At 34.4% G+C, this 26,951-nt stretch overlaps 3 protein-coding genes and 1 pseudogene across 3 annotated transcripts; 2 read left to right on the top strand and 2 right to left on the bottom strand.

The window, feature by feature from the left end:
- Positions 1–27: 27 nt before the first annotated feature.
- On the top strand, positions 28–14,934 carry LOC111808513 (regulator of nonsense transcripts UPF2). The gene is made up of 18 exons (XM_023694548.2): positions 28–254; positions 1,425–1,490; positions 1,636–1,723; positions 3,103–3,305; positions 4,343–4,684; positions 4,944–5,048; positions 5,367–5,494; positions 6,167–6,343; positions 6,668–6,749; positions 7,788–8,072; positions 8,176–8,373; positions 8,462–8,563; positions 9,188–9,439; positions 9,522–9,740; positions 10,559–10,729; positions 12,722–12,907; positions 13,304–13,774; positions 13,861–14,934. Exons 2-18 carry the CDS (start codon positions 1,428–1,430, stop codon positions 14,362–14,364), a joined length of 3,576 nt encoding a protein of 1,191 aa, XP_023550316.2. The 5' UTR covers positions 28–254; positions 1,425–1,427; the 3' UTR covers positions 14,365–14,934.
- Positions 14,935–16,696: 1,762 nt separating this feature from the next.
- LOC111809310 (uncharacterized) lies at positions 16,697–20,886 on the top strand. The gene is made up of 9 exons (XM_087117140.1): positions 16,697–16,860; positions 18,060–18,197; positions 18,277–18,462; positions 18,560–18,784; positions 19,072–19,103; positions 19,185–19,277; positions 19,475–19,637; positions 19,767–20,335; positions 20,418–20,886. The coding sequence occupies exons 1-9, from the start codon at positions 16,791–16,793 to the stop codon at positions 20,757–20,759; spliced, it is 1,818 nt and encodes a 605-aa protein (XP_086973266.1). The 5' UTR covers positions 16,697–16,790; the 3' UTR covers positions 20,760–20,886.
- LOC111808041 (small ribosomal subunit protein uS12) lies at positions 20,882–23,533 on the bottom strand. The gene is made up of 4 exons (XM_023693815.2): positions 23,420–23,533; positions 21,952–22,107; positions 21,753–21,879; positions 20,882–21,160 (listed from the first exon to the last, which is right to left on the bottom strand). Exons 1-4 carry the CDS (start codon positions 23,422–23,424, stop codon positions 21,020–21,022), a joined length of 429 nt encoding a protein of 142 aa, XP_023549583.1. The 5' UTR covers positions 23,425–23,533; the 3' UTR covers positions 20,882–21,019.
- Positions 23,534–24,993: 1,460 nt separating this feature from the next.
- Positions 24,994–25,975, bottom strand: LOC111809309 (LOB domain-containing protein 1 pseudogene; annotated as a pseudogene).
- Between the last annotated feature and the right edge of the window lie 976 nt (positions 25,976–26,951).

Raw genomic sequence — 26,951 nt, 5'->3', positions numbered from 1 at the left:
ATAAAACGTGGCCCAACCACTCTCCGCGCGCGTGTTCTTCAATCCCTCGTTTCGGTACTCAGTTCCACAATTCACAGCGTCTCTCCGTCTGTGCTCCACTGCCGACGATCACTTTCTCTCCATTTGCCGGCGGAACTGTTAGTGCCTAAACTGCTGCTGCTGCTAAACCCTAATTTTCCACTCTTCTACCGTCGCGGTCTTTTTCTCTCTCATGTGAGCACCATCATTCGTATCGCCAGCAGAATAATTCAACGGTACGTGGTTCTTATTCGCTTTCTTTCTGAAAGAGGCTAGGTTTTGATCATGGATTAGCTTACCATTTCGTTTTTGGACATTTTTCTTTTTCGATTACGGATTTGGATGACAGAAATGTCGTTGAATTTTTTCGTTTCTTCGTGGGGTACTTTTGAATGCATCGTTCGTATGGGATTATTGCTGTATTGATCAAGAGCATACGTCCTCTGTTTGACTTAATTACAATTTTAAGCCTTGGTCTTTTGAACCCTTTGCAATCTCAATCCTCACCTTCGGCTCTCCTCTTCATTCTCCCTCGCTGCCAATCTCTATTCTGTATCGGATAGCAGAATCTTATAATCCCCGAGAATCGCTACTCCCTGTCCCGACTTCTCCTGGATCGTCCCTCTACTTTAATCTCATTCACTCGGGCCGTTTGCTTCAAGGTTTAAATGTTTTTTTTAAAGAATATTTTGCAAGTTAAGGTTGCTCAACTCGAAGGATGAAAAAGTCATTCATTCATTATTACTATTTGTATTTGCTGAATCTTTCCTTCTCTCTCACAGTTAAAAAACGCTGTTTAAATCTAAAAAAATAGTGTTTATCAATCCATATCCACTTTCTTCTAGCTTCAGCATTCGATAAAAACCAATTTCTTATGAAGTAATCAATTTAGATTTCATCGAGAAATAACTAGAAAGCCTTACGAAAATGTTTTCTTGGGGTTCCTTATTCTCTTGAGCTGCCCATGTGGCTCAAACTACGGCGTATTGGGTTCTACTCCACTGCAAATCTTCACTTTCCCTGAGCTTCCTGGTGTAACTTTAATTATATAATCTGGCTACGAGCCATAATTGTCTACCCTTCTATCGTTGTCTTCCTCTCGTGTAAGCACCATCATTTCTACCATCCAAGGACTTGGTGGGGTTGGGTTGGGGGAAAAATTAAAACTGCCCATGTTGGTGAATTATGATAATTATGTGATTTACCTTTCAATTTATGCACTTCATTTTTCTTGTCCAACTCTCTCTAAACGTGTTCTTTCAATTGGCCATGCTTTATTATATGTCAGTAAATCCTTTCTATCAAAAAGTAATTGTCATTAAGAACCGAGCAGTTGGCAGATTTATATATCAAGTAACTTGTAAAGTGGTAGTTATCTTTATATCTATTAGTTTATTGCAACACAGGACATGGACCATCATGAAGATGATGGCCGCCCAGTGAGTGAGAGTCAGCCCAAGAGGGATGATGAGGTAAGATTGATGTACAAGTTTAATTGTTCTCATTTAGTTCTATTAGCTTTTTATTTATTCCATTCATTTACATTGCAACTGCCTCATGAGTAATTGGATATTGTGGTATTTATGGTTTGCATCCTCACAACCCTGCTACTTGTAGGAAACTGCTGCTCGCCAGGAAGAAATTAAAAAGTCATTTGAAGCTAAAATGGCTCTACGACAAAGTAATCTGAATCCAGAGAGGCCTGGTTAGTGAATTATCTGTAGCATTTTTTTATGATCATGTTATTATTTGAGTTAGATGGTAATTCTAAATTTTTACTTCGCGAATGAAGTGTTTAATATCATGGCTTCAAGTGAACTGAATTGAGAGTCAATCGCCCATCCTAGAGTTCCTTTTGCCTTCATGAATGAGGGCAGGATTATTCCAGAAAATTGAAGGTTTTGTGACCTCTGCCATTGAATTTATGGTATTTTGCAATTTGACTATGGTGAAAGTGTAGCTTTGTTAATGGTCTCATGAAGCTATTCAAGACCCTTGTTGTAGTTGGTGATGTTGGTTTAATGGTACTTCTGATGATGAAACTTTATGGTTTCGGCTTTGTTGAATGGCTCAAGAGTCATGAGGGAGATTGGGCAAGGAGAAAGTCTGCAGCCCCAAAAATGTCCAGATCCTAATGCTTAAGAAATTGTTGATGTTAGGTTTTTCCTGCTAAAAATCCAAAGTTGCATTGTCAATAATCTCTCTCTCTCTCTCTCTAATTGACCACAATATCGATCAACTTCAGCCGTTTCATGTGTTATTGCTAGTTTCTTGATGATTAAAAGGATTGCTGAACACATACTTTATCAATAAGATGGCTCTTGAGCCTCAATCACTTTGGGCTCATCCTTGTTGACAGTTTTATGTGGGTAAGGTAAAACTTGGGTAGAAGTGGATGAAATGAATAAAGGGGTGGTGCTAAAATTTCTATCTTGCTTGATGGAATATTTAAGGGGTGAATAATTGAAGATAGGCTTGTCGAAGTGCTTGGTAGATTGGTTGACTGTGGAATTCTTGGGGACGTGTCCTTAAGAATCTACCTTCTATTTTTGTTTGAAGGATTTACTGGTGGCTCTTTTGTTGGGGAAGGACATATTACTGTGGAGGAATAGCTATCAACTTTATAGAACTTTGGGACGTATCGTAACTTTATCTGCCATTTGGTGGTTGTGATAAAAACTCATTTGTAATGATACCCCTCACTGATCATTACGAAGACCAACCCAAAGGAGTTTTTATTTTTTTATTTTTGTAGGTTTTGGACTTTGGAGGATGCCTTTGCTTCCCTCATTGTACTTCCTTTTTTGTTTTTTCATCTCACTTTGTCCTTCCATTTTTGATAACGGAACTAATTTTATAGTAAGCATAAGTTGCTCTTTCTACTTCAGAAGAGACAATGTTCAGTTAATTCAACATTTTGTCTGATGGAGAATGGTTTAATAAATGACAACTTTGAGGAAAGTGAACAGATTTTTTTTTTTTAATTTCACCAAATTACATATGTAAGTTAATTTCATTTGACACATATTTAATACATTTTTCCCCATCTACATCCAATTTGTTAACGTTTGTTTTTGCCTGCAGACTCCGGATTCCTTAGAACGTTGGATTCTAGTATTAAACGCAACACAACTATTATTAAAAAGTTAAAGCAGATAAATGACGAACAACGAGAAGGGCTGATGGACGAGTTGCGTAATGTAAATATGAGTAAATTTGTTAGTGAGGCTGTTTCTGCTATATGTGATGCCAAGCTTAGAGCTTCTGATATTCAAGCAGCTGTTCAGGTAACCTCCTTTCAGTTCTTTTGTTTTCTTGGTCAATTTTTTTTGTTGTCATTGGGTGGAGTGCAATAGAAACTTAGCCACTTCAAATGTCTTGAACAAAAGGGTTCTCTACTAATATCGTGTTATATTTTTGTTATGTCCCTTCCTCCAATCGGTTAATATATTTTCTTCATTTTACATTGGTATTTTACCTTTTAGGCATATAGTTGATTTAAATTTCAATCTAGGGTCTCATTTAGTTGATAAGAAATGAGGACGGTAGTCATGTTTCTTAGCTGTACTATGGAATAGTAATTTGGAGACAACTATTGAGTGCTGAACGTAGGGATTAAACTCTTGGGAGGGATCATGGTCTGATGCTTCAGCAACCCCATATTTCTTGTTGTAAATTTGACACCTTTTTTTTTTTTTTTTTTTTTTTTGTTAAAATTACAAATTTAGTCCATAAACTTTGAAGTTTGTCTATTTGGTCCTTTTTGATCTTTCAAAACTACAAATTTAATCTTTGAACTTTTGAATTTTTTTAATTTACCGAGTCTACTAGACACAAAATTGAAAGTTTAGGGAGGTTTTAGGCACTTTGAAAAGCCTCTCTTTGTTCTTTCATTCATCTGAGTGAAAGTGACTTTCTCATAAAACTTAATGATTTACTTAACCAAATTAATGGTGGGCATAAGTGACCAAGTCTTTTTGTAATTACTCTCTTGGTTTGGTCTTTTAAGACTCGACCTCATTTTATTTTTATTCTTTTGGTTGGGGGCAAGCTGGCTTGTATGCCCTTCTGTATTCTTCCATCTTTTTTTCAAAGTTCATTTTCATAAAAAAGAAGAAGAAGAAGAAGAAGAAAAGAAAAGGAAAGAAAAGAAAAAGATTCATAGGAACAAATTAATCTGTTTAGAACATAGATTTATGAGATTATTTTTATAGTTTGATAACCAAATTTTCACACGCTGAACAACAGAAACAATAGTAAAAGTTCAGGCACTAATCTAGATCTGATGTGTTCTCTTTTCCCTTCCCAACCGGAAAAAAAAAAGATCTGTTCGCTTCTTCACCAAAGGTACAAAGACTTCTCACCGTGCCTGATTCAAGGGCTTTTAAAAGTATTCTTTCCTGGAAAGTCTGGGGATGAGTTGGATGCTGATAGGAACTTGAAGGCCATGAAGAAGCGCAGCACTCTCAAACTTCTCTTGGAACTTTTTTTTGTTGGAGTTGTAGAAGACAGTGCAATTTTCAATAATATTATTAAGGATCTTACAAGTATTGAACATTTGAGGGATCGGGATACTACCCTAACAAACTTGACTCTCCTTGCTAGCTTTGCTCGGCAAGGGAGAATCCTCTTGGGTCTACCGCCTACTGGACAAGATCATGAGGAGGTACACAATTTTTTTCTCAATTTCTACATACCCTGGCACTGTTCATGTAACCTTTTTATATGTTTCGTTTTTTTTCCACTTCTTTTCAACTATTTTTAATCAGTTTATGCTTCTCATCTATAATGGATTTCCATGTCTGACAGTTACTAGTTACATGATACAACTTGCCATGTGATTGTACTGTTGACTTTTTTCTATGAAAATTTCTCCTCCCCAGGCATGCTTTACTCTTAACTCACTGGGTAACGTTCTATTACAGTTTTTTAAGAGCCTCAATATTACTGCCGACCAAAAGAAATTCTTCAGGAAGGCCTTTCATACATATTATGATGCAGCAGCAGAATTGCTTCAGTCTGAACATACAGTAAGAGATTCACTATCTTCTCTAGAGCTACTTATTTGATTTATCATTCACTCTCCTCTCCTCTCGTTTTGCCCCTTCCAAGCTTAAATTCAAAGTTAAGACTCATGTTTTGGTTGTTTAACGTTAATTCATTAGGATGTGTTTTTATTTTATAATTTTTTTGGCCATTATGTTAACAAAATAATCATGCTTTCTTTTCCATGAATATTTTGTACTTGCAATATTTTTATGGGTAACTAACTTTCATCAATATGAACGAAAGAATATATATTACAATTGTAATAATTGTTTGCTCATCACATTTTTTTTAAACGGCAGTCACTTCGCCAAATGGAGCAGGAAAATGCCAAGCTCTTGAATGCAAAAGGAGAGCTTAATGATGAAAATGTCTCTTCATATGAGAAGTTACGAAAATCTTATGACCATTTATATCGAAATGTCTCATCGTAAGTTGCACTCTGACGCTCATTGTACAAGGAATTTAACAATCTTTTGGTAACTTGATGGATATATGGAATGTATATTTCTTAATGTTTTACACGTCATATTTTAACATTTACTGCACATTTTTTGGATAGGAAAAAAATTCATTGATTTATGAAATTTACAAAAGGGAGAAAATCCATCAAAATGAAGTTGCAAAAAACATTTATTTCACATTTTGCTAATAAATTCTTTATTGCACCTTCTGCGTTGAATTGAAACTTTGTTTAAATTCTTAATGACTCGCTCCTTGTTTAATGAATACTGATTTAGTTCTTATAATTTATTCCTTGGCATCCTTGTAGTATTCTGCTGAAGCAGTTTCTTATTTGATGTAATCTGGATGTATTTCCAATGCAAATATGATTGAATCTATCCTTAAAAGACGGGTATTGCACATAACATTGAGATCAAAGGTTGTTGAGTTGCATTAGAGAAATTTAAGTTTTCTTCTACTCAGAGGACATGGATGGAGTTGAAAATTGCTTGAAGAAAAATAAGATGGGTAGTCAATTTCATCATGTAAAGAAAATATGAATATGTGATAACAATATTATATTTTGTGCTCATCTAAAGTAAAATAGATTCTATGAACTATTTTTCATTGGCTATTTATGGAATTCTACATTACACAGCTTAGCAGAAGCAGTTGATATGCAACCCCCAGTGATGCCAGAGGATGGCCACACAACCAGGGTTTCTGCAGGGGAAGATGTTTCATCACCTGCTGCTGGAAAAGATTCATCTGTGCTTGAAGCCATTTGGGATGATGAAGACACCCGGGCTTTCTATGAATGCTTACCAGATCTCAGGTTTGGCCTGGTCAAACTATATAATTTGCTGAGATCGTTTGGGGGAAATTTGTTTTGCATCTATCTTAAAGTAGACTTCTATGGATTGCCTAGAATTAAAGATACTTTTGGACACATTCATGCAAGCATGTTCTATATATGCACATACTCGTTTTTCAATAATTACAATAAAAATAACTTTTAGAACATGCTCATGCATGTTGTGATTGCAAGTCTCAGTAATGTTTTCTTATCGGGTAGTCCATTGTGTCCTTACAAGAACTATATTTGTTGGTATATATATTTGATAAGAATATTAGTTGGTATATTGAATGAACTTCTCAGGGCATTTGTTCCAGCAGTACTATTGGGAGAAGCGGAGCCTAAAGCAAATGAGCAATCTGCTAAACCAGCAGAAAATCTGGCTGTAATTTCTCATGCCTGCAATATTTTCTTTAGAACTTAAAAATTTCATAAACTGTTTTATAATAAACTCTCTACTCTGTCACTCCTCCCATGTCTGGTCCTATTTAAACTTATCACAGGTTTTACTTCTCTCCTTTGCTGTGTAGGATGGGCGTACATGATTTTTTTGGTCATAATTTAAAATTAATCAAGTCTAAGTTAGGTTTTAAATGATCTTTACTTTAGTAGAACATGGATTTATTTTCTTAGTATTCAGATGAGATTTCAATTAGTATTCAAATAAACTAAGTTGATAATGTCGAGAATTCTGTAGTTTAGCAATGTATCAAATATGAATTGAACACAATAATTTGTATTAAAATGAATATTATAAATTGTTCTTAGTTTTGCTTATTTTAATTTTAATACAATCTAATTTAGGATATTAACTTAGTTTTACAAACTGAAGTTACTTTTTGTATTTTTAGCCCTACAATATATATTTATATTCATCCCAGTATATATGTTTTTCCTAGTACCTTTTTTCAGTAGTTTGGTATTGGTGAAAATAAAATAATTTAGAGAATAGTCCTTGGTTATTTTTCTAAATGTACCAATGATTTATAGTAATTGATAGCTTAAGTTTTTGTTTATTGACATCGTCTTAAAGTGGTGTAATGTTAAAAGTATTGATTCCTTAGAAGAAAAAAATTGAACTCTGTTAAGTGTGAAGTTTAAAAGTGTAAAGTTCTAACTATTACTTTACTATATTTTTTCTATTTTACTTAAAACTTATTGAATTGTTTTTATTTTATTCGAGTGGACTATGGATATTAAATAACGTTTTATGAATATTAAATTTAATATTTTAATAACTACGAGAATTTGATATGTTCGTGATTTATGAATGGAGGAGTGAACAAAATGGTCCAAAAACAAATTATCAAGCATTCTCCCTTTAAATGTTGTATTAAATATATAGATTTGATCCTTTGTGGTCCTTATTAGCCTATTCCATGAAGATGCATTTTTTGCTGAAGAATTTGAATGTCTTTTATAGGAATCTGAAGCAGACCAAGGTCAGCAAACTTCTCTAGAGGCCGTTGAGATTTCTACAGATTCTTTGCTACAGGATGGAAAAATTAATGAAAAAGGGAAGGACAAAGAAGAAAAAGATAAAGAAAAGAATAAGGATACAGACAAGGAGAAGGGGAAAGAAAAAGACGCAGATAGAAAGATGGAAAATGAAAAAGAAAAACTTAAAAATATTGAAGGAACTAATTTGGATGCTTTGTTGCAGAGGCTCCCTGGCTGTGTCAGCCGTGACCTTATTGATCAGTTGACTGTAATTTCTTCTCTTTTCCCCAGCTTAATTGTGTCTTTTTTATAGGTAATGAAGGCTGGATCTTCGTTAAGAATTTGATGTTAATATTCTTGTATAATTGCAGGTAGAGTTTTGTTATTTGAATTCCAAGGCTAACCGGAAGAAGCTTGTTCGAGCTTTGTTTAATGTACCTAGGACGTCTTTGGAGTTACTGCCTTACTACTCACGCTTGGTCGCGACATTGTCAACTTGTATGAAGGATGTATCTGTCATTCTCCTCCAGATGTTAGAGGAGGAGTTCAACTTTTTATTGAACAAAAAGGTCTCATTTTAGTTCATAACACTTTTGTATGAATGGAGTTGTCCTTTTATCTTCTATTAATTTCTTTACTGTTTTTTTTTTCAAACAGGACCAAATGAACATTGAAACGAAGATAAAAAATATTAGGTTTATTGGAGAGCTCTGCAAGTTCAAAATTGCTTCAGCTGGCCTTGTTTTTAGCTGTTTGAAGGTATGAGTGGAGGAGACACCTGTTGAGGTTTATTCTTTCCTTCATTATGTTTTATTGTTCTATGTATTTTGAAATCATATATTTGTCACATACGTGCCAGAGTTTCTCATGTTTGGCATATGGCGTCAAATTTCTTGTATTGGGATTATTTTGTTTATTTAAGAAGTTTTTTTTTTTTTTTTTTTTTTTTTTTTTTTTTGCTTTTAATTGATTGTTCCAATCACTTTGGGTGATATTCAACCAATTACCTCATTTTCATTACCTTTATTTCTTTTGTTTGGGGGTAAGAGAATTTTATTGATAAGATGAAATTACAAAGGGGAAGGAAAACCTAGCCCCCAGCTAAGGAAGATTACAAAGAGCTCTGCATAGAGAGGTATTCAATTGTGATTGTTGCAAATAGTACGAAATTTTCCCAAGAGCTGAAAATTAGTGTTGAAAACAATCAAAGGTTTACTTTGTTGTTGAAGACTCTTTATTTATTTCTTGTCATTAAAGCCAAAAGAAATCTCTAACTGCGAGCTGAACGAGAAATTATGCTAGTTATGAACGAGAAGTTGATGTTTCTGTTGTGGTTGGAAAATGATGGTTAATTGATGAGCACATTTGATCTCATTTTGGCAGGCATGTTTAGATGATTTCACTCACCACAACATTGATGTTGCTTGTAATCTTCTTGAGACCTGTGGACGTTTTCTTTATCGGTCTCCAGAAACTACAGTTCGGATGGCTAACATGTTGGAGATATTGATGCGCTTGAAAAACGTAAAAAATTTGGATCCCCGGCATAGCACCCTGGTAGAAAATGCATACTATCTTTGCAAGCCTCCAGAGAGATCTGCACGGGTGTCAAAAGTTCGTCCACCATTGCATCAGGTATGAGATGCATACAATGTTCACTAATCTTTCCCTATGTACAGTTGGTTCGTATGTTGTATTTACTCGTTGTTTTGTGCAGTATATTAGAAAGTTACTCTTCTCAGATCTGGACAAGTCTGCCATTGAGAATGTGTTAAGGCAACTTCGGAAACTTCCATGGAGCGAATGTGAGCAATACCTTTTAAAATGTTTTATGAAAGTTCACAAGGGGAAGTATGGCCAGATTCACTTGATTGCTTCTCTAACGTCTGGTTTGAGCCGATACCATGACGAGTTCTCAGTTGCTGTTGTTGACGAGGTATGTTCTGTTCATTGAAAACAAACTTAAATTGGGATTCGTCAGTCTACTAGATAAGATCATTACCTACAGATCGGGCTTTATTGGCTTTATTTCATATGACTTACCTTTTTATGCATATTAAGGAGTGTTCAGTACTACTACTTTTAACCGTGTAAAGATGCTTTCCTGTGATTAGAAACAAATGTTTTATCAGTAGTAGTATTACATATTTTAAATTTTGCTGCAACTCTTAAGTACTTTTGAATTATGTAGAACAGAAAAAACACATTAAAGTGCTTTTTAGAGAAGAAAATAACTATTTGCTTTTTAATGGGTTTTGACTCATATGTTTATCAATTATCATTAATCTCTCTGTATCACGACACTTTCTCTAGATTTTTTCTTTCTTTTTTTTTTTTTTATTTTTATTTTTTTTTAATAAGAGACAATTTCATTGATGATTGAAATTTATAAAAGGATATGATGTTTACAAAAGACCTCCCTTCCTAGCATACTCCTTTTCTCATTTGATTATCAAATCAGTTTGTTGGTTTGTAAAAAATGTATTACAATTTTAATCACGTCCTCTTTAATTTGTCAGTTTGAAAAGTATATTTTAGTCATTCGTAAGTCTTTATAATGTGAAAGTTATTTTAATAATAGTAGATACAGGTAGCAATATGTTAAAGTTCGGTTTTTTGAAATTCATAATGTGAAAGTTATTTTATACTACATGATGAATGCATTCTGCATATTTGACCCGGTTCTCTTGTTTATATCTTGATTTATCTATTTTATTCATTTTGGTGGTTGTTATTTATCTCTATTATTTCTAGGTATTGGAAGAAATTAGGCTTGGACTCGAAGTAAATGATTATGGGATGCAGCAAAAGCGCATTGCCCATATGCGGTTTTTGGGGGAGTTGTACAACTATGAACTTGTAGATTCATCTGTTGTTTTTGATACCCTTTATTTGATTCTTGTCTTTGGGCATGGCACATCAGAGGTATGGAATTATTTTGTCGTTTTTTTTATTGTTTTTATAATTTTTTATAATTATTACTATTTACCTTGATACATCAAGATTTTGAATCAGTAGGCTTTGGCAATGTTGTTTATCTCTGCTAGTGTCTCGCCTAAATTCTTTTCTTGTGCATGCGTGCGTGTTTTATGTTCAGTTTTTATGTTGCATTCTTTGTACAGTAGAGTCAACTGTGCTTAAAATTGTTGAATCTTCACTACTGATCTTTTCTTTTTCTTTTGATAATATAACATAGAAATAGTTTATTGGTTTTAAGCATTCAATGGGGATTTCTTTTGGGCTACCGCTGGCACCGAGGATGTAGTAATCTAATCAAGTTGGAAAGTATAATTTCTGATTACAAAAGTGGTGGAAGACTTGGCCTCGGCAACTTCAAAGATTAAAAAAAATGTAGGTCTTTTCATACATGTGGGTTTGAAGATTTCCACGATAAAGAGATTTCATATTTCTGTTGGTACTCTTGTGATAGACCTCAAATCACAAAGGTATAAATGTAAGTGGGTGTGGAAAGAGGGAACCGTCTGAGAGGTCGTTTACATGTAGGTGTCGGGCCTATTGAGTTTAGTGCGTGTTGAGGCCTCGAGGGAGAATGGAGGCATATAGGTAAGGTTTGTTGTGGAGAAAGGGATCTTTTTGGGATGTAATTGTTAGTGTATGGAAGTATGAAATGCGAGGAGATTTCTGAGATTCTTTTCGGCAGTAAGATTCTTATTAGAGATTTGGCTTCCCTTCTTTTTTTGGGAAATGTTTCTAGTTTCTTATTGAAAAAAGTACTTTTTATTGGAGAATCGCCTCTTTGTTTGAGTGCCTTACATTGGCTTTTTAAGCCTGGCATGGATAAAAATATAATTACGTAGTATTATATTTGTACCTTAAGTCGGGTGTTGGTGGCCTTCTTCAAGACTCTTCAAGAACATAGATCTGTGTGTATATCTGAATAATTGTTTTCTCTATGAACCTTCAAGCTTAGTGATGGTTGGTTTTACTACTCCTTTGAGTGTCTATTGAGCTGACCGAGGGCTTCCCTTTCATTACTTTCACGATGAGGGAATTGCGTTCTCATCCGCATTAGTTGAAGTGGTGGAACCCTTGCTTGAGTCAAAGAGAAAGTTTGTGCACCTCTCTCCAAAAGATACAATTCAGTATCAGAATCGGCTGAAGGAGAGTGAGGCGGTAGCAACTCTCCTAGCGCAGCCCACGGGGAAGCCTCTTCTTTCTAGTCTACATTGAGTGCGTTATAGGAAGAAATCTCAAAAGATTTTGACATGTTGGCACCAAAAGAAGAGGTAGTTATAGATTTCCCATCAGTTTCACTCACAATGCAGCAGTCAGAGATGGATATCCAAAGAGAGCACCTTTGTAGCTTGTCTTAAGTATTAAGGCTCGAGTGGCCTACCTCCCAAAGAAAGAACTTCACCTTTTTGGGATATTTTCCATCTGAGTTAGTCACATAGAGATTTATACAGCCCAAATCACCCATTGAAGATAAAACCATTCCTCTCTAAATTCCAGCACCAAATGTCAAAAGATTCATTAAGGTTGGCCATAGCAAGAACATGTGAGAGAATTATTCCTCATATCAGCCACAGAACCATCAGCCTTTAGTGTAATAGCATAAGGGGATGGAAAATGGTCTCTTAAAGCCACATTGCCAATCCAAACATCAGATCCGAAGATATCGTTTGCTTGATGATCTGGTTGTCATTTTATCAAATTAAAATTGGCTTCTTTAATTCATTTTTATGCTTGCTAGCTGGGGCAGTAAAATAGCAAGGAGTCGAGCCTAATAGGATGTGCAATCTGTTAATTTCCAATGAATGAACTAGAACAAACGTATGTTAAAGGCTTGTGGAGGATACCTAGTCTTGGTTTATGGAGTACAAGTTTGTTTCGTGGTGCTTGGCTAAATGAATGCTTTGTTTCAAGGCTAATGTGGTTGATTTTTGTTGCTTTTAGCAAGATGTATTGGATCCACCGGAGGACACTTTCCGCATAAGGATGATTATCACTCTTCTTCAAACCTGTGGTCACTACTTTGATCGAGGATCTTCAAAGAGGAAACTTGATCGATTTTTTATACACTTCCAGAAATATATTCTCAGCAAAGGCGCGCTTCCGTTGGACGTTGAGTTTGACTTACAGGTCAGTTGTTTTACCTTGTTAGTTTACTTGCTAAATATTTTTCGAATGTATGTCATTGTAAGATAACAGCTGATGTTAAGTTGATAGTTTTCATCCTTGTTTTGTTATGGACATGGTTCTATCTCCAAACCTACACTTGTATTCGAGTGTCTAACAAACTCTATCATGCTAACAAGTGCCCGAAATTCTTAGGCTCATTGAAACGTGTTCTATAATATTTGCAAATTATTCATGTAAGTTTATTTAATGGTCACTAGTGTGATTGAAGTTTTTGTGATCTTTGTCAATTTGGTGAATCTTTAAGAAGTGGGAGAATGTATAGATTTTTGCTGAATACTTCCTAATGCATCTTCATTTATTTTATCTTCCTTGATTCTGATGAAGTTGCCTTTACAGGATTTATTTGCGGAATTGCAACCAAACATGACCAGATACTCATCCATTGAAGAGATAAATGCTGCTTTCGTAGAACTCGACGAGCATGAACGTTCTGTCTCGAATGTCAAGCCCAATACTGAGAAACACCTCGATGCCAAAAAGCCTAGCAGAGCAACTTCCAATACCACCTCAGCTAATGGAAGGGACACGGTGAATGGCTCCAAGGAAAATGGTGCAGCTCATGAAGACGGTGTTGATAGCGACAGTGATACAGGAAGTGGCACTATTGAGGCAGAGGGACATGATGATGAAGAGTCGGACTTGGAGAATCATGAAGATGGATGTGACACTGAGGATGACGAAGACGATGAAGAAGCGGGTGGGCCTGCTTCTGATGAGGACGATGAGGTTCACGTGAGGCCAAAAGTGGCTGAGGTAGACCCCAGAGAAGAAGCCAATTTCGAGCAGGAGCTCAGGGCTGTCATGCAGGCAAGATTTCTGTGATCACTTACTGTACATTTTATTAATTTTTACAAATTTATTGACGCCGTACATAAGGTTATTTCCGAATGCAGGAGAGTATGGACCAGCGCAGGCAAGAGCTACGTGGCCGACCAACGTTGAATATGATGATACCAATGAATTTATTCGAGGGATCGACAAGGGACCACCATGGAAGGGGGGCTGGGGGAGAAAGTGGGGATGAGGCATTGGAAGAGGATGCTGGGGGAAGCAAGGAGGTTCAGGTGAAAGTTCTTGTGAAGCGTGGGAACAAGCAGCAAACCAAGAAGATGTATATCCCTCGTGATAGTGCACTTTTACAGAGCACTAAACAGAAAGAAGCAGAGGAGCTAGAAGAGAAGCAAGATATTAAGAGGTTAATCTTGGAGTACAATGACCGTGAAGAAGAAGAACTTAATGGATTAGGCTCCCAAACAATGAATTGGATGCAAACAGGGAACAATAGAGCCCCTACTCGGGGCAACAACTGGGACGCCTCCGGCGGGAGGAGCGGTGGGTCGCATCATCCCCATCATCGGTATCCCGGCGGTGGCGTGCATTATAGTCGAAAGAAGTGAGCTTAGTTCATCATAAGTTCCTCCCTGATAGTTGAAGTCAACCACAGCAGGCTTCGGAAGTCTGCGAGTTTGCTTCGAACATTTTAATTTACCGCTCTCCAGTCCGTTACAGGAGTTATTTCGTCACAGTATTTTGTCAACGGTCACCGACATACATACAGATCCCAAGAGTTTCGTCACAGTATTTTCTTCGATGCTAGAACATGGAGGATGAAGGGAACCATAGACGACAACAACAACGACAAAATCTGTGGAAAATTTCACCCATTTTTAGCAAGTTGGTTGGTAAGTCGATAAAATGAAGAAAGGAGGCTTTCGGTTTGTATATCGCGTAGTGTCGAGTCGATCCCTATCTACTTTTAGAGCAATTGTGTTTGTTATTGCATGAAAAGAATGATTTGTTTGGATCTAGAAGTTGTATGACAATTAAAAGAATAACTGCGGGATCTCGTCTTGTACAGTTCTTCGTCGTTTCTGGGCATTCGGCAATTTCGGTACCAGATTAGTAGAATTATAAAGGTTAAAAATATCATTTTGGTCCTTTTATTTGAAATTCGATCATTTTTAGTCCTTGTATTTGTATAAATTTTAAATTTAGTCCCTATTTCTACTTTAGTGCTGATTTTTCAAAAATGGAAAAGTAATCACATTGTAATTATTATTATTTTTTTAATGAAAGGATGATAGAAAATAAAATAAAATAAAATAATACTTCAACCAATTTTATCTCCATTTTACCCTTGTCCATTATTAACTTACATTTTTTATCTTTTAATTTAAATATTAATAGTTAATTATTCCTCTTGATTTCCAGCTCAGAATTTAAAAATTAGCACAATTTTCTCGAAAAATGCACAGTTATTATGGTATTATGGTTATTTTATAATAACTAAAAATATGAAGTCCAAAATAATAGAAGAGAAAAATAAAGTTTCTACCTCCAAAACGATTTTGTCATCGATTTCACGTCCTACGCTCCGCCATCCATTCAAACTTTGACGAAGGGGATGAGCCAAACAGGGAGTCTACTGGACGAGGTTTAACTAGCGGAGACTCTTGGGACAGCTGGAGCAATCAGTCCCCAAGTGAGCGTAATATGGGGGACGGTCAAGCACATCCGGCAAAGATCAAGGGGATCTTGTTGTTGCATAGCTCAACTATTAATTTAGATGAATCTTTAATTTAAAAGTAGAGGATGTTATGAGTCAACGTACATATTTTGAATTTATTGATTTCAATGTAATTTTTATTTTTATTTTTTCAAATTTTGATGACATATGAAGTTGGGTATTTTTGTCAATGCAATTAGGGTTTCGAGAGGCTATTAAAAGTTGTTCGAATCTTTCGGCAAGAAACCTGTTATTCGTCTCAAAGCTTAATCTTCAGGTAATTTGTGTTTAACTGAAATGGAATTGATTTGGGTGAATCTCCTCAATTCGTTAAAATATATATTCTCGACCAAAAGATCAGAGATTCGAATACTCATTTTCATTTGAATGAAATTTATTATTTTAATTTTCAAAAAAACATTTCTAAAAAGTAAATAATTACTCTTTAATGTTATATATCTAAACAAACGGCCTCTACAACTTTGTTTAATTTGAAAATACTAACATTTTAAAATTTAAATAATCAGTTACAAGAGAAAGAGATTATAATTGAGTATTAAATACCCTGAGATTTCTGTACATTTAATGCATTTCCATATTTGTAATTCAATCACATAACCATTTTACAATATTAATTATTTTTAATTTTTTAAAAAAAATTTAAATATAATCCGCCAAAGTTAGCTTGCTTGTTTAAATTTTTTGATAAAATACTTCTAGTTTTTGAAATTTTAAAAATTAAATAATTTTTGTTCTTAAAATTTTAATAATTTTTTATTCCACTAATTAGAAACCATTTTCGGGCTACTTAAAAATTAATTTCTTTCATTAAATTTAAGTTAAATTAAAATCTTGATTTTTTTTTTAATTTAAAAAAAAAAAGAGCAAGAACATTTTTTTAATTCATATAATGCATACCGCTCTAATTGTTCGTTCAATAATACAATAAAATTTTATCTATTATATATTTTTAAAGGATAAATAGACGAAAGTTCGAAAATTAAATTTGTAATTTGTTATAAAAAAAAAATTATTCTCCAAAATCATAATATGTGGGGACCACCTACATTTTTGCATTTTAATACAAAATTAATTTAACCTAATAATAATAAAAATGTTTTGATTTGGACTAAAAAAAATATATATTATTAATAATTTCAAATATTCAATTGCCCGCTCCCGCTTCTATGATAACTGCAGCCGTTTCACCATTTCCACAATTATTAGTTATTGTGAACATTTCCTTAACACTCATCATTTGCGTCTCCAAAATTCAAAAAGTTCTCTCCCTCGGAATCCCTCGCCAATAGATGATTCATGATGAATGAAAAGATTGAATCCGTCGTTATGTCCTCTGAAAACGGATTTCAAGATTCTCAAGTCTTAGGTACTTCGCTTTCGATTCTCTGTTCTTTGCTTTCTAGTTTGATTCGTTTATTTCTCTTCAGCGTTTACTACTGTCGCTGTGTTTAAACTTTTTAACATCGGAGAAGCATGATTTTGATTCTTTCTCTTTTCGTTCTTCATTTCTTAACATTTTGAGTCGTGCGATTGTCTGTAATTTCGTTATTATGTTATGTCACTTTTGATGAATAGTGAATTTTTTCACTCTTCAGTTTTTTTTGTGTACTCGGATTCTTATACGATAACTACATGTGGATAATTCTGTCTCATTTTCTGAAATTTCATCTTCTCTTACCTAATTGTTATTGAATTTTGATTACTATACATTGACTTGGATGAAAGAGATGCTAGATTCTTGAATTAATTTTCGTATTGATTATGATGAGGTTTGCAAGCTTCTCAATCTTGCTACTGTGAACATTTCTTCTGTGTTCGATCGTTTCCATGCCGAGCTTCGTCATGTCAAGGGGAAGGTTGATTGAAATTTCTGTTATATTCTCTTAAAATTACGATGAATACATGGAAACTCGATTCCTTACATATCGTCTGGAATTTCATCTTCTCTTTTGTCTTAATTGTTCGAGAGTTTCAATTTTTGTACATCGTAATTTGATTAGATGCTTGAATTTTGAAATGACTTTTTATTGATTATGATGTGGCCTAATCTTCTCAATGTTGCTTCCGTGTAAGTTCTTGTTTGCGATCGTTTCAATGACGAGCTCCATTATGTCAGGTGATGATTGTTCTGAAATTTCCATTTTATTCTCATTAAAAAAAAAAAAAAAACGATGAATACATGAAACCTCTGAATCCGTGCATATAGCGTCCTAGTGGTATTAGAACTTTTTACTGCTATACATCGTACTTTCCTTGATTACATGCGGCTTACTAGCTTTTTTAGTTTCGTGCGCAATCGTTGCAATGCTTAGCTTCCTTATGCCAGGGTACGATCGTTTCACTGCCAGTAGAAGAGTACTATGTTCAATCTAATTGTTTCTTTGTTATGGTTTTCTTTTTCCTGAGAGGAACTTTTTGTGATTTTTGGTTCTAATGATTGCTGATGAAAGCTAATCCTCTGTAGTATAAGGTTTCAGGCACAAGTAAAATCTATCTTCCTCCTGTGTTGATCCTTGAATACTTTTTGCATGCTTGGCTATTTTCTGATCGTATCATATTTGACAGCAAGCTCGAACGTCCGGAGGAAGGTTGATGGTCTTCATGGGCGCGAAAATGGAGATTCCAAGGAACAGGTATTGCCGGATTCCAAGTGCAAGGGGCGCATGAGCCTTGCCTGGGATAGCGCCTTCTTTACTAGTCCAGGTACGTCTTCTATAAAATTTACTTTCAGTCCACATTTTCTATGCAAGCCTATAGTTGATTTGACTACATTCATTGACAGGAGTACTGGAACCCGAGGAACTATTTACGACCTTGAATTCAAGGAATTATGACAATGTGGTTGACATACTGGGGAGCGAAGAACATCTTTTATTATCTTCTCAATCACTAGAACCAGACACTAATAACGAAAATTACAACTTCCGTAAGAGCTTAGCTTGGGATAATGGATTTTTCACCAGCGAAGGTATGCTTTAAAACTATCCCCAATAGTATATGCCGTTTGGTTGTTCAAAAAATGGATGGCTTAATCTGTTCGAACAAATGTTCTTTCTATATTTCAGGAGTTTTGAACCCTTTTGAATTGGCCATTGTTAACAACGGTTTAAAGAAATCTGAAAGCCATTTGCTTCCTGTTATTGAGGATGAAGTTTGGAGGTCTATGGAGTCTAACAGTACCTTAGATAGCGAAGGCTCCTCATTAACTAGACTTGAGATGGATCTTTTTGAAGACATCAGAGCATCCATTCCCAAACTAAATGCTTCAAGGTTTGAACAGGGAAGAACAGGTAATGGAATCTGTAGCTCAGCCTTTGACAGGATTTCTTAAATATTAAATAACATACCTATCTTCAATATTAGATATATCACCTAGAAGCTTCTTGGAGTTTCTATAAATCTATATTAAATTTCATAAAGGGTGTTTATATTTACACCAATAGAGCATGAAATTTAATTAAAACCCAAAAACTATCAGAAGTCAATGAAACGTCCCAGAAAATTCTTCCATTCTTACACCAATTTGAGACAAAACTGTCATTATGTTCATCTGGTTTTATATTTCCCTTCATTACAGGTTCCGCCAAACCGGATGGTTCTCGAACTATGGTAATTTCTTGCCTCCATCATAATTATTTATTCATTAATCCATCTTAGTTCCCCAAATAATACTTCGCATTAATATTTCAGATGAAGGACGTGCCAACTTGCAGAAGGCATAGTGTTCATAAGCATGGATCAAAGAAGATAATTGGACAAATGCCAAAGTCACCAAAAATACAGGTACGTTCAGGTTTTTGGGTGATTGGTAGATCATAACACACGTCAATAAAGAATTTTGCTCGTGTAAAATCCTAATCTGTTAAAGCTTCCTTCTTATTTCCACTCGAAAGAGCAGAGTTTGCAGTTAATATGATAAGCCTGAATTTTGAAAGCTTTAGAACCTCTAAATTGTACTGACGAGTGCATATCTCTTTTAGCTGAAACATATGGGTGAAAGTAGGGAACATTATTCATCTTCTTCCCTCAAACCATTCAAGGCCTCAGAGAAGACAAGCTTCGTTTCAAGAAGTTCAACTAAAATTGCTTCCTTGGGCGAAAAGCATGTCAAACTGGGATGCAGGTCTGGGGTTTCAGCTTCGGGTACGCCTCAATTCAATCAATTTAACTCATAAAAAAAGTTCAGGTTGCTTCACTGAAATGAAATTCATAAATTCAATCAATAATGTAACTCATAAAAAGTTCGTTTTTTTTTTTTTTTTTTGTTAACAGTAGAAGGTTTTGGCAAGTTAAAGAAACCATGTTTAAGGGACTCGTTCAGTGCCATCCATGGCTCCACTCAGTCACTTAGATCATCTCTGCCACATTTTACAACATCTAAAAAACTCACCCGCCGTCCTCCATCTGAGGTAACCATTCGAAAATCGCCTCCAGTTTTGAGAAGAAAAGTCAACTCCCGAACTTCGAACATATTCGCTGCCGGTTCAGCTTCGACGACTCCATTGATGAAGACAAGAGCAAGCAAGACAGAAGTGGAAAGTTCTTGCCAGTCCACACCAACATCCTCATGGTATGGATCACCAGCAAGCTCAATTGAGGAATGGCCTTTAGACACCACTTCAACAGCTCAAAGATGTACCAACAGATCCAAGCGAAGTCCATATTCCAGTCTTAATAAAAGTCCTCTTATAGATAAAGAGAATCGACATGAAACATCAGTTAATCGACGCCATAGAAAAGACCTTAAAGAAGATGGGAATACTGATGCTTCGAGAATATTAAGAGAAGTAAAACCTTCCGGCCTGCGAATGCCGTCACCAAAACTTGGCTTTTTCGACCGGGTCAGTTCATTCCTAAAAGCTCCATTTTTTACTTAAAAGGTTCTTGTTCTTCTGCTGACATTGAATCCCTGTTTATGAACAGGAAACTATGTTGCGGTTAGCCACCATTATTGACACGAAGCAGGATGTTCATACTCGATGTACTGAGCTTCAATCTCCTAGAACTCGACCACGAGCCGAGATTCGAAATGATAAAAATGGAGGATCACCAGTGTGTGTCTCCACCACAAAAGGCAACAGAAGTCCGACAGTTGCGTCATATAACAGGATTGTCCAATGTAATCAATCTATGAAAGCCAAGAAGATCATCTCGCGGTACGCTGAATTAGACGACAAGGAAAATGAGGTAAGTTTTGTGGATCCACAAATTGAGGGTTTAGCCATGCAGGTTAACTCCATTCGCCTAAACAACCGCATGAACTGAATTAAATCAAGATAGTTAGTTATACATCATTGAAGTTGATTTCAATCAATTTTTATCACATTTTGTTATTGTCCATTGAAGCTGTGAAGCTGTTTGAAGAAGAATCGATAGCATCGTCGAGATGATTTGAATCAACCCCCTGTATAGTGATGCATAAGCGTTCAAATTAAAAAATTAAGAGTATATCAAAATTTGATGGATGATTTGAATTTAAATTAAATTAAGAGTACACAAAAAACCAGTGATTGGCGAAGGCGTTTCTAGGACCTTGGCTTCTCTTTCTTCTCTTTGAAGAGAGCCAAAAGTGAAACTCCAGAAACTTTCACAACTTTGAACCTAACACCAGGAATATCTCCCACAGCATGACCCTTACGTCCAAATCCCGCAATCAACACCTCGTCCTGTAAAATACATCATGCTTAAATTCTTAAAGTTATTTACAAAACAATATTAATTTAAAGTTATTTAATTATATTGAGTATAATTTTTAATTATAAAAATCAGATATATGATTAATTTATGCAAGTACAATTTTCAAGTTTTAAAATTATATTTATTTATTTATTTATGCAAATACAATTTTCAAGTTTTATTCAAGTACCAAAAAGAAAATTTTAAAAAGATCAAGATCAGAAATGTGACGAACATTAGAGTAAATTTTGGAGACATAGGGACCTAGTCATTATAATAATGTTACTAAAATTCTCTAAACTTTGTCACGTCATGCCACCTTAATTTTTTGGTTAGTCAACAAATGTTAAAATTAACTCGTTCATCGTGACTAAAATGTATCGTTTGAAAAACCTTAAGAACTAAATTGACACCGACTCTACACCTCAGGAAACCTAGAAACCTTATGCAAAACCCTTGTTTACAGACAGTTTTCTAGTTTTTAAAATTTGGCTTTGATTTAAAAATTAGAAATCAAAGAAAGTCAACAAAAGACATAAACATTACTAAAATTCACTGCACAAGCAAACTAGATTAACTTACATTTTCCTCAATGTAATTGAGGCAGCCATCGTTAGGTACAAAAGCAGCAATCTTCTTCCCATTTTTAATCAGTTGAACACGAGCACATTTTCTAATGGCAGAATTTGGCTGCTTGGCTTCAATTCCACTGCATTAGAAAATTCAAGACTAATAAATATTGATAACACATTGACAATAGCATAAGCATCAATAGCCTTACATTTTTTCGAGTACAATTCCTTTTGCATGAGATGACCCTGCAAAAGGCTTTTTCCACTCATTACCAAGATGGGATTTCTTATATGATTTATCTGCCCATCTCTGCCTCCTACGGTGGGACTTCAACTTACGTCCAGCTCCCATTCCTCGAGTCTTCCTGCAAGATATGCAAACAAAATAAATACAACTAACGTCACATAATCCAACCAACTGAAAGAATGCACATATGAAACAAAACTTCAGTCATTACCAAAGGAGTTGGGAATTATACTAACTAATAAGGAGTGGATAAACTCGTAGAATGTGTACAATTAAAGAGTAAATCAGTTTTGCTAAGAATGTATCCTTCAAGAATTTGAATGGAGCTAAAGCTTCTTGCTATTTGTGAAGAAGAATGGAGTAATCTACATATTAAGATTGGGGGAATGTATATGAAATTCAACGAGGATGAAGAATCTATGTTTAGGTCTCCTCCTACAAAATTACATGCAGAAACTGAAACAATAACATACATCATCTAAACTTCGTATATGAATATGGAATGGTATTTCCACTCATATTATCCGAATATACTCCGCAACAAAATAGATAACAAAAAAAAAAAAAAAAAAAGGAGGATGAAGAGCCTCACCGGATAACCACGGAACCTTCATATGGAGATTTAGGATGAGAAATCTAGGCTCAACTATACTCCCAAGAAATTAGGTATAGAAGTTGCAAACAAACATATCCAAACGTAGTATATGAGGTTTGAATTTCCAAAAGTTGTTTCCACTTGTATTATCAGATAGATTATTTCAACTACACGGACGAGCGAAGAGAGTGTGTGTGTGTGTGTGTGTGTGAGAGAGAGAGAGAGAGAGAGAGAGAGAGTGAAAGTGAGAGAGAGACTATCAACAATAGAATTCAAGCTTAGAGTATGAATTAGGGAGCTGTTTCCACCGATACTAATGAATAAACTCTAACCATATACACTCACATAATCGGAATCGGACTAACAGATTGTCCACGACTCCGAACCTATCGATTTATCAATAAACTAACTAGATCGTATCAGTAAATGTTTTAAACCAAGACATTTCAATTGACGAGCGACATTAAACGAATGCCTCGGTTCCACTTTTGAGTTAAAAAAAAAAAAAAAACAGTAGTCCTCGAAACATCGTTTCTCCTAGTGTACAATTTCCAGATTAATATCCAAACAAACAGCCAGACTAAAATCAAAGATCCGAACGAAATGACGCCTTCAGAGTTGTTCAAAGTAGCACCGCGTCCGTTTGATTATTCATGAAGATTCAACAAACAATATGAACACAAATAATAATAATAATAATAATCGAGGCTCCTAGCAATCAGTCAAAGAGCAGACAGAACGATTGCAACTTCTTCGAGAAAACATAATTGGATGAAGACGAAGAAGAGAAGACGCCATGGAAGAAAGACAATGCAGAGAAGAGAGAAATTCGTACCCCATGACGGCTGATTAAGAAGATGCTGCAACTTCTTCAAGAATCGCCCAAATGAGAATGCCGAGTGAATATTAAACTGGCAGTAACTCAAACCCTAATGAAAGAGAAATCGCGGGACGGACAATATATATACCGCCTCCTGGTGAAAGGATTTCTGTCCACTGCATAATTACGTAATTACCCTTCAGAGTTCAAGATTAGTTATTAGCAATTTAGCATCTCTATCAAGCCTTATTACGTAATTACACTTCGGAATTACTTCACTGATACTTCATTTAATGCTTTTTTTTAATCGAAATTTTAAATTTAAAAAATTATATTAAACAGTATATTATATTTTTTTTTTGTTTATAAAATATTATTAAACATACTCTAATACTTTATTATATGTTTGTTAATAAAATAGTTTTGAATTTATTATAATATTTTAATATTTTTTAATATATATAATGAAAAAAAATCATCCTCGAGTGTCTAAGAATTTTCCGTTGAAATTTTCGCCCCAATCTCTACAAAAATAAATCGAGAATTAGGTGGGGAATGAAGAATAACCATTTTTTAACTCTCATTTCATCAAACATCATGAAAAAACCCATGAATAAGAATGTACATGACCTCGGGTGAGCGGTGTCATTACAAAATTTGGAGACAATCATATATTTATCATTATTATGTTCGAGCTTTTCGATCCAATAGTATGAAGCAATCCTCTTATCTCTCTCATTATTGATGAACGGTCCACAACACAACACGTGAAATATTTAGTTTGGAATTAAAAATCGGGAGCCTTAGACTTTCACATTGGTATATATTAATTTATAGATTAAAATATAACATTTTTTTATTATTATTCAATATAAAATTTTATAGACTAATTTATATAAATATTAAATTTTATTAATAAAAAGAAGTGTAATTTTTCCTAAGTGAAATAAAGTGAAATAAAGACTAAAAATATATTTTAAAATAAATTTATGAAATAATAAACTTGTTTTTAATTATGGTTATCGTTTGAAAATGTTCTTTTTGTGGAATTTTCGAATTACATAAATACATGAAAATTATCCTAAAAGAATTTGCTTTTAATAATAAAATAATTTATTAATATAAAGTAAACACGAAGATACGATAAGAAAACAAAAAGTCAACAGACTAAAGGAAGCGACCAACTATTTTAAACCAGTCTTGGCAAAGAATTAAGAATTCAAATCTATGATGTAACAACTCAAGTCCATTGCTGGTGTTTACTTTGGCTCGTTACTTATCACTGTAAGCCTCACGGTTTTAAAACATGTTTACTGGGCAGAGGTTTTTCACACTCTTATAAAAAATGTTTCGTTCCCCTCTTCAACCTATTTGAAATTTCACAATCACAACGACATCAATTATGTGAGCGGATCATCATTCTTTCGTTTTGGCGTACTTCATTGGATATTAACAAGACAGCCCGCAACTATAGGATTTCGACGAAAAAATAGGTTCTTTTATACCTTCAGGGTCAGATCGAGAACAGCTCCAATTTCATGTATTTTAAACATGCATCGAACGATCAATGAACTTTATTGGAACACTATTTAGAACGATGATGAAGTCCACGAGGAGTCCCAAGAAATATTGGAAGATTTGTAATAATGTGGAATAGGGTTTAAATCACTAAATGGAAAGTGGTCTTGGCGCAAGACTGGGACTTCTCGACCTTCAACTCGAACTTGACTTGTTTCCGTGCACATTAGGGCTAACAAATTTGCATGTTGAGCTTGCATCTTGTGAACCTCAGCCTTAGCCACGGCTAGTTGCGCTTGGAGCTCGCTCACTTGATTTTGCAGCTGAAAAATTGAACCAGTGCAACCATAGATCGGGTCTCGAATCCTAGCGTTCGCTTCATATACTAAACTGCTCGTAGCATCCGCTCTCTGGTTCTCTGGAAGTTCCTGCATTCATATCCGTAACCTTACGAATCCGTAAGAAAAAAAATATTTACCTTATAAATTTGACCATACATAAAAATATTTACCTTATAAGCTCGACTCCTTTTTCTTTTGGAGTCCTAGGGCATGGCTCTAATACCATGTTAGGAATCAGGACTCTCCAGAATAGTACGATGTTGTCCAATTTGAGCATAAGCTCTCATGGCTTTGCTTTGGGCTTCCCCGAAAAGCCTCGTACCAATGGAAAAGGTATTATTTGTTTATAAACCCATGATCATTCCCTAAAATGAGTGGACGTGGGACTTCCATCCTCCGACATTTTTTACTAAAATTTGATTAATTTTATGTATTTTATCATGCACGTAAATAAAAATATTTTTCTTAATAATTCTTAAAATTAAGATAAATATTGCACAAATGGTTTATTGGGTTTGGCATTTACCTGCAGAAACTTGATTACGTTGCCGGCTCCAAATATTCTATGCACCGCGGCGAACTTGAGTGGCTCAGTCGGAGGAAAATAAGGCGCTAAAACACACTTATCGACGCATCTCCGGCGGAGGATCTTACAGGCGGCGCAAGGGCTGAGAACCACCATCAGCGGCGGCGGCGGCGGCGGAGACTGCATAGTTTGCTGTATAGCCTCGAGCAAGCAACGAAAGAGACTGAATACAAATGGCGAAACACGTTCATATATATAGTCGGAAGCTTGGGCTCTTCCTACTTGACTTATTAAAACCGCCGGAATATTTTTGACACGTTTTTTAATTATTTTTATTTATTAGTATATATATATATATATATATATATATATATATATATATATATATATGATAATTTTATTAAATAATCATTTTATTATATTTTGTCAATAATTTTTAAAAATTTAAAAATTAAATTTTATAGGCTAAAATAATATATTGAAAAATCAGTTTAAAATATAAATATATTGGCGTTGTTGACTTTTGGGAGAGTTTCATGTGGCAGAAGTATTTATTTTTAGTTGGATCAAACAATTTTGGGAATTTAAAGTATTTTTAAATAATATATTACCAATCAAGTGAGCATATTTGACTTGAATTAAGAGTAGTGTAAAAACACACCTTTCTTAAATATATATTAAATTAAAACTCACATGAAACTCATTTTATTATGATATATTCTAAATAAATTATGTATTTTTTATATAATTATTTAATTTTTAACTTTTTTTTCTTCTAATTAAATTTATAAACACTTAGAAATATGGATTTCTAGTTTTTAATCTATATTTTAGAGTTTTGGAAATTAAAAATTATTTTTTAATTACAAGTTTAATAAATCTATGATTTATGTATTTAAATTTTTAATTTTGTATTGTTGACAAATATATGTGAATTTAAAACAAATTAATTAATTCATTAGATGTCAAATTAAATTTGATATGAGACATTAAATATTTTAAATTGACACAAAATTAAAAATTTTAAAAACATTTTAATTCTTTTAAATGAATAATTAAAAAGTATATGATAATTAAATTCTAAATAAAAACATCAATAAAAACAAAAAGAATTAACGGAACAAAGCATTTTGTTAGTACTGTGATGTTTCGATTTGTTTTT

This window comes from Cucurbita pepo, chromosome 13 (assembly GCF_057944985.1).
Source record: "Cucurbita pepo subsp. pepo isolate OVF chromosome 13, ASM5794498v1, whole genome shotgun sequence".
Lineage (NCBI taxonomy): Eukaryota > Viridiplantae > Streptophyta > Magnoliopsida > Cucurbitales > Cucurbitaceae > Cucurbita > Cucurbita pepo.
This window is presented reverse-complemented; position numbering and strand designations above follow the sequence as displayed.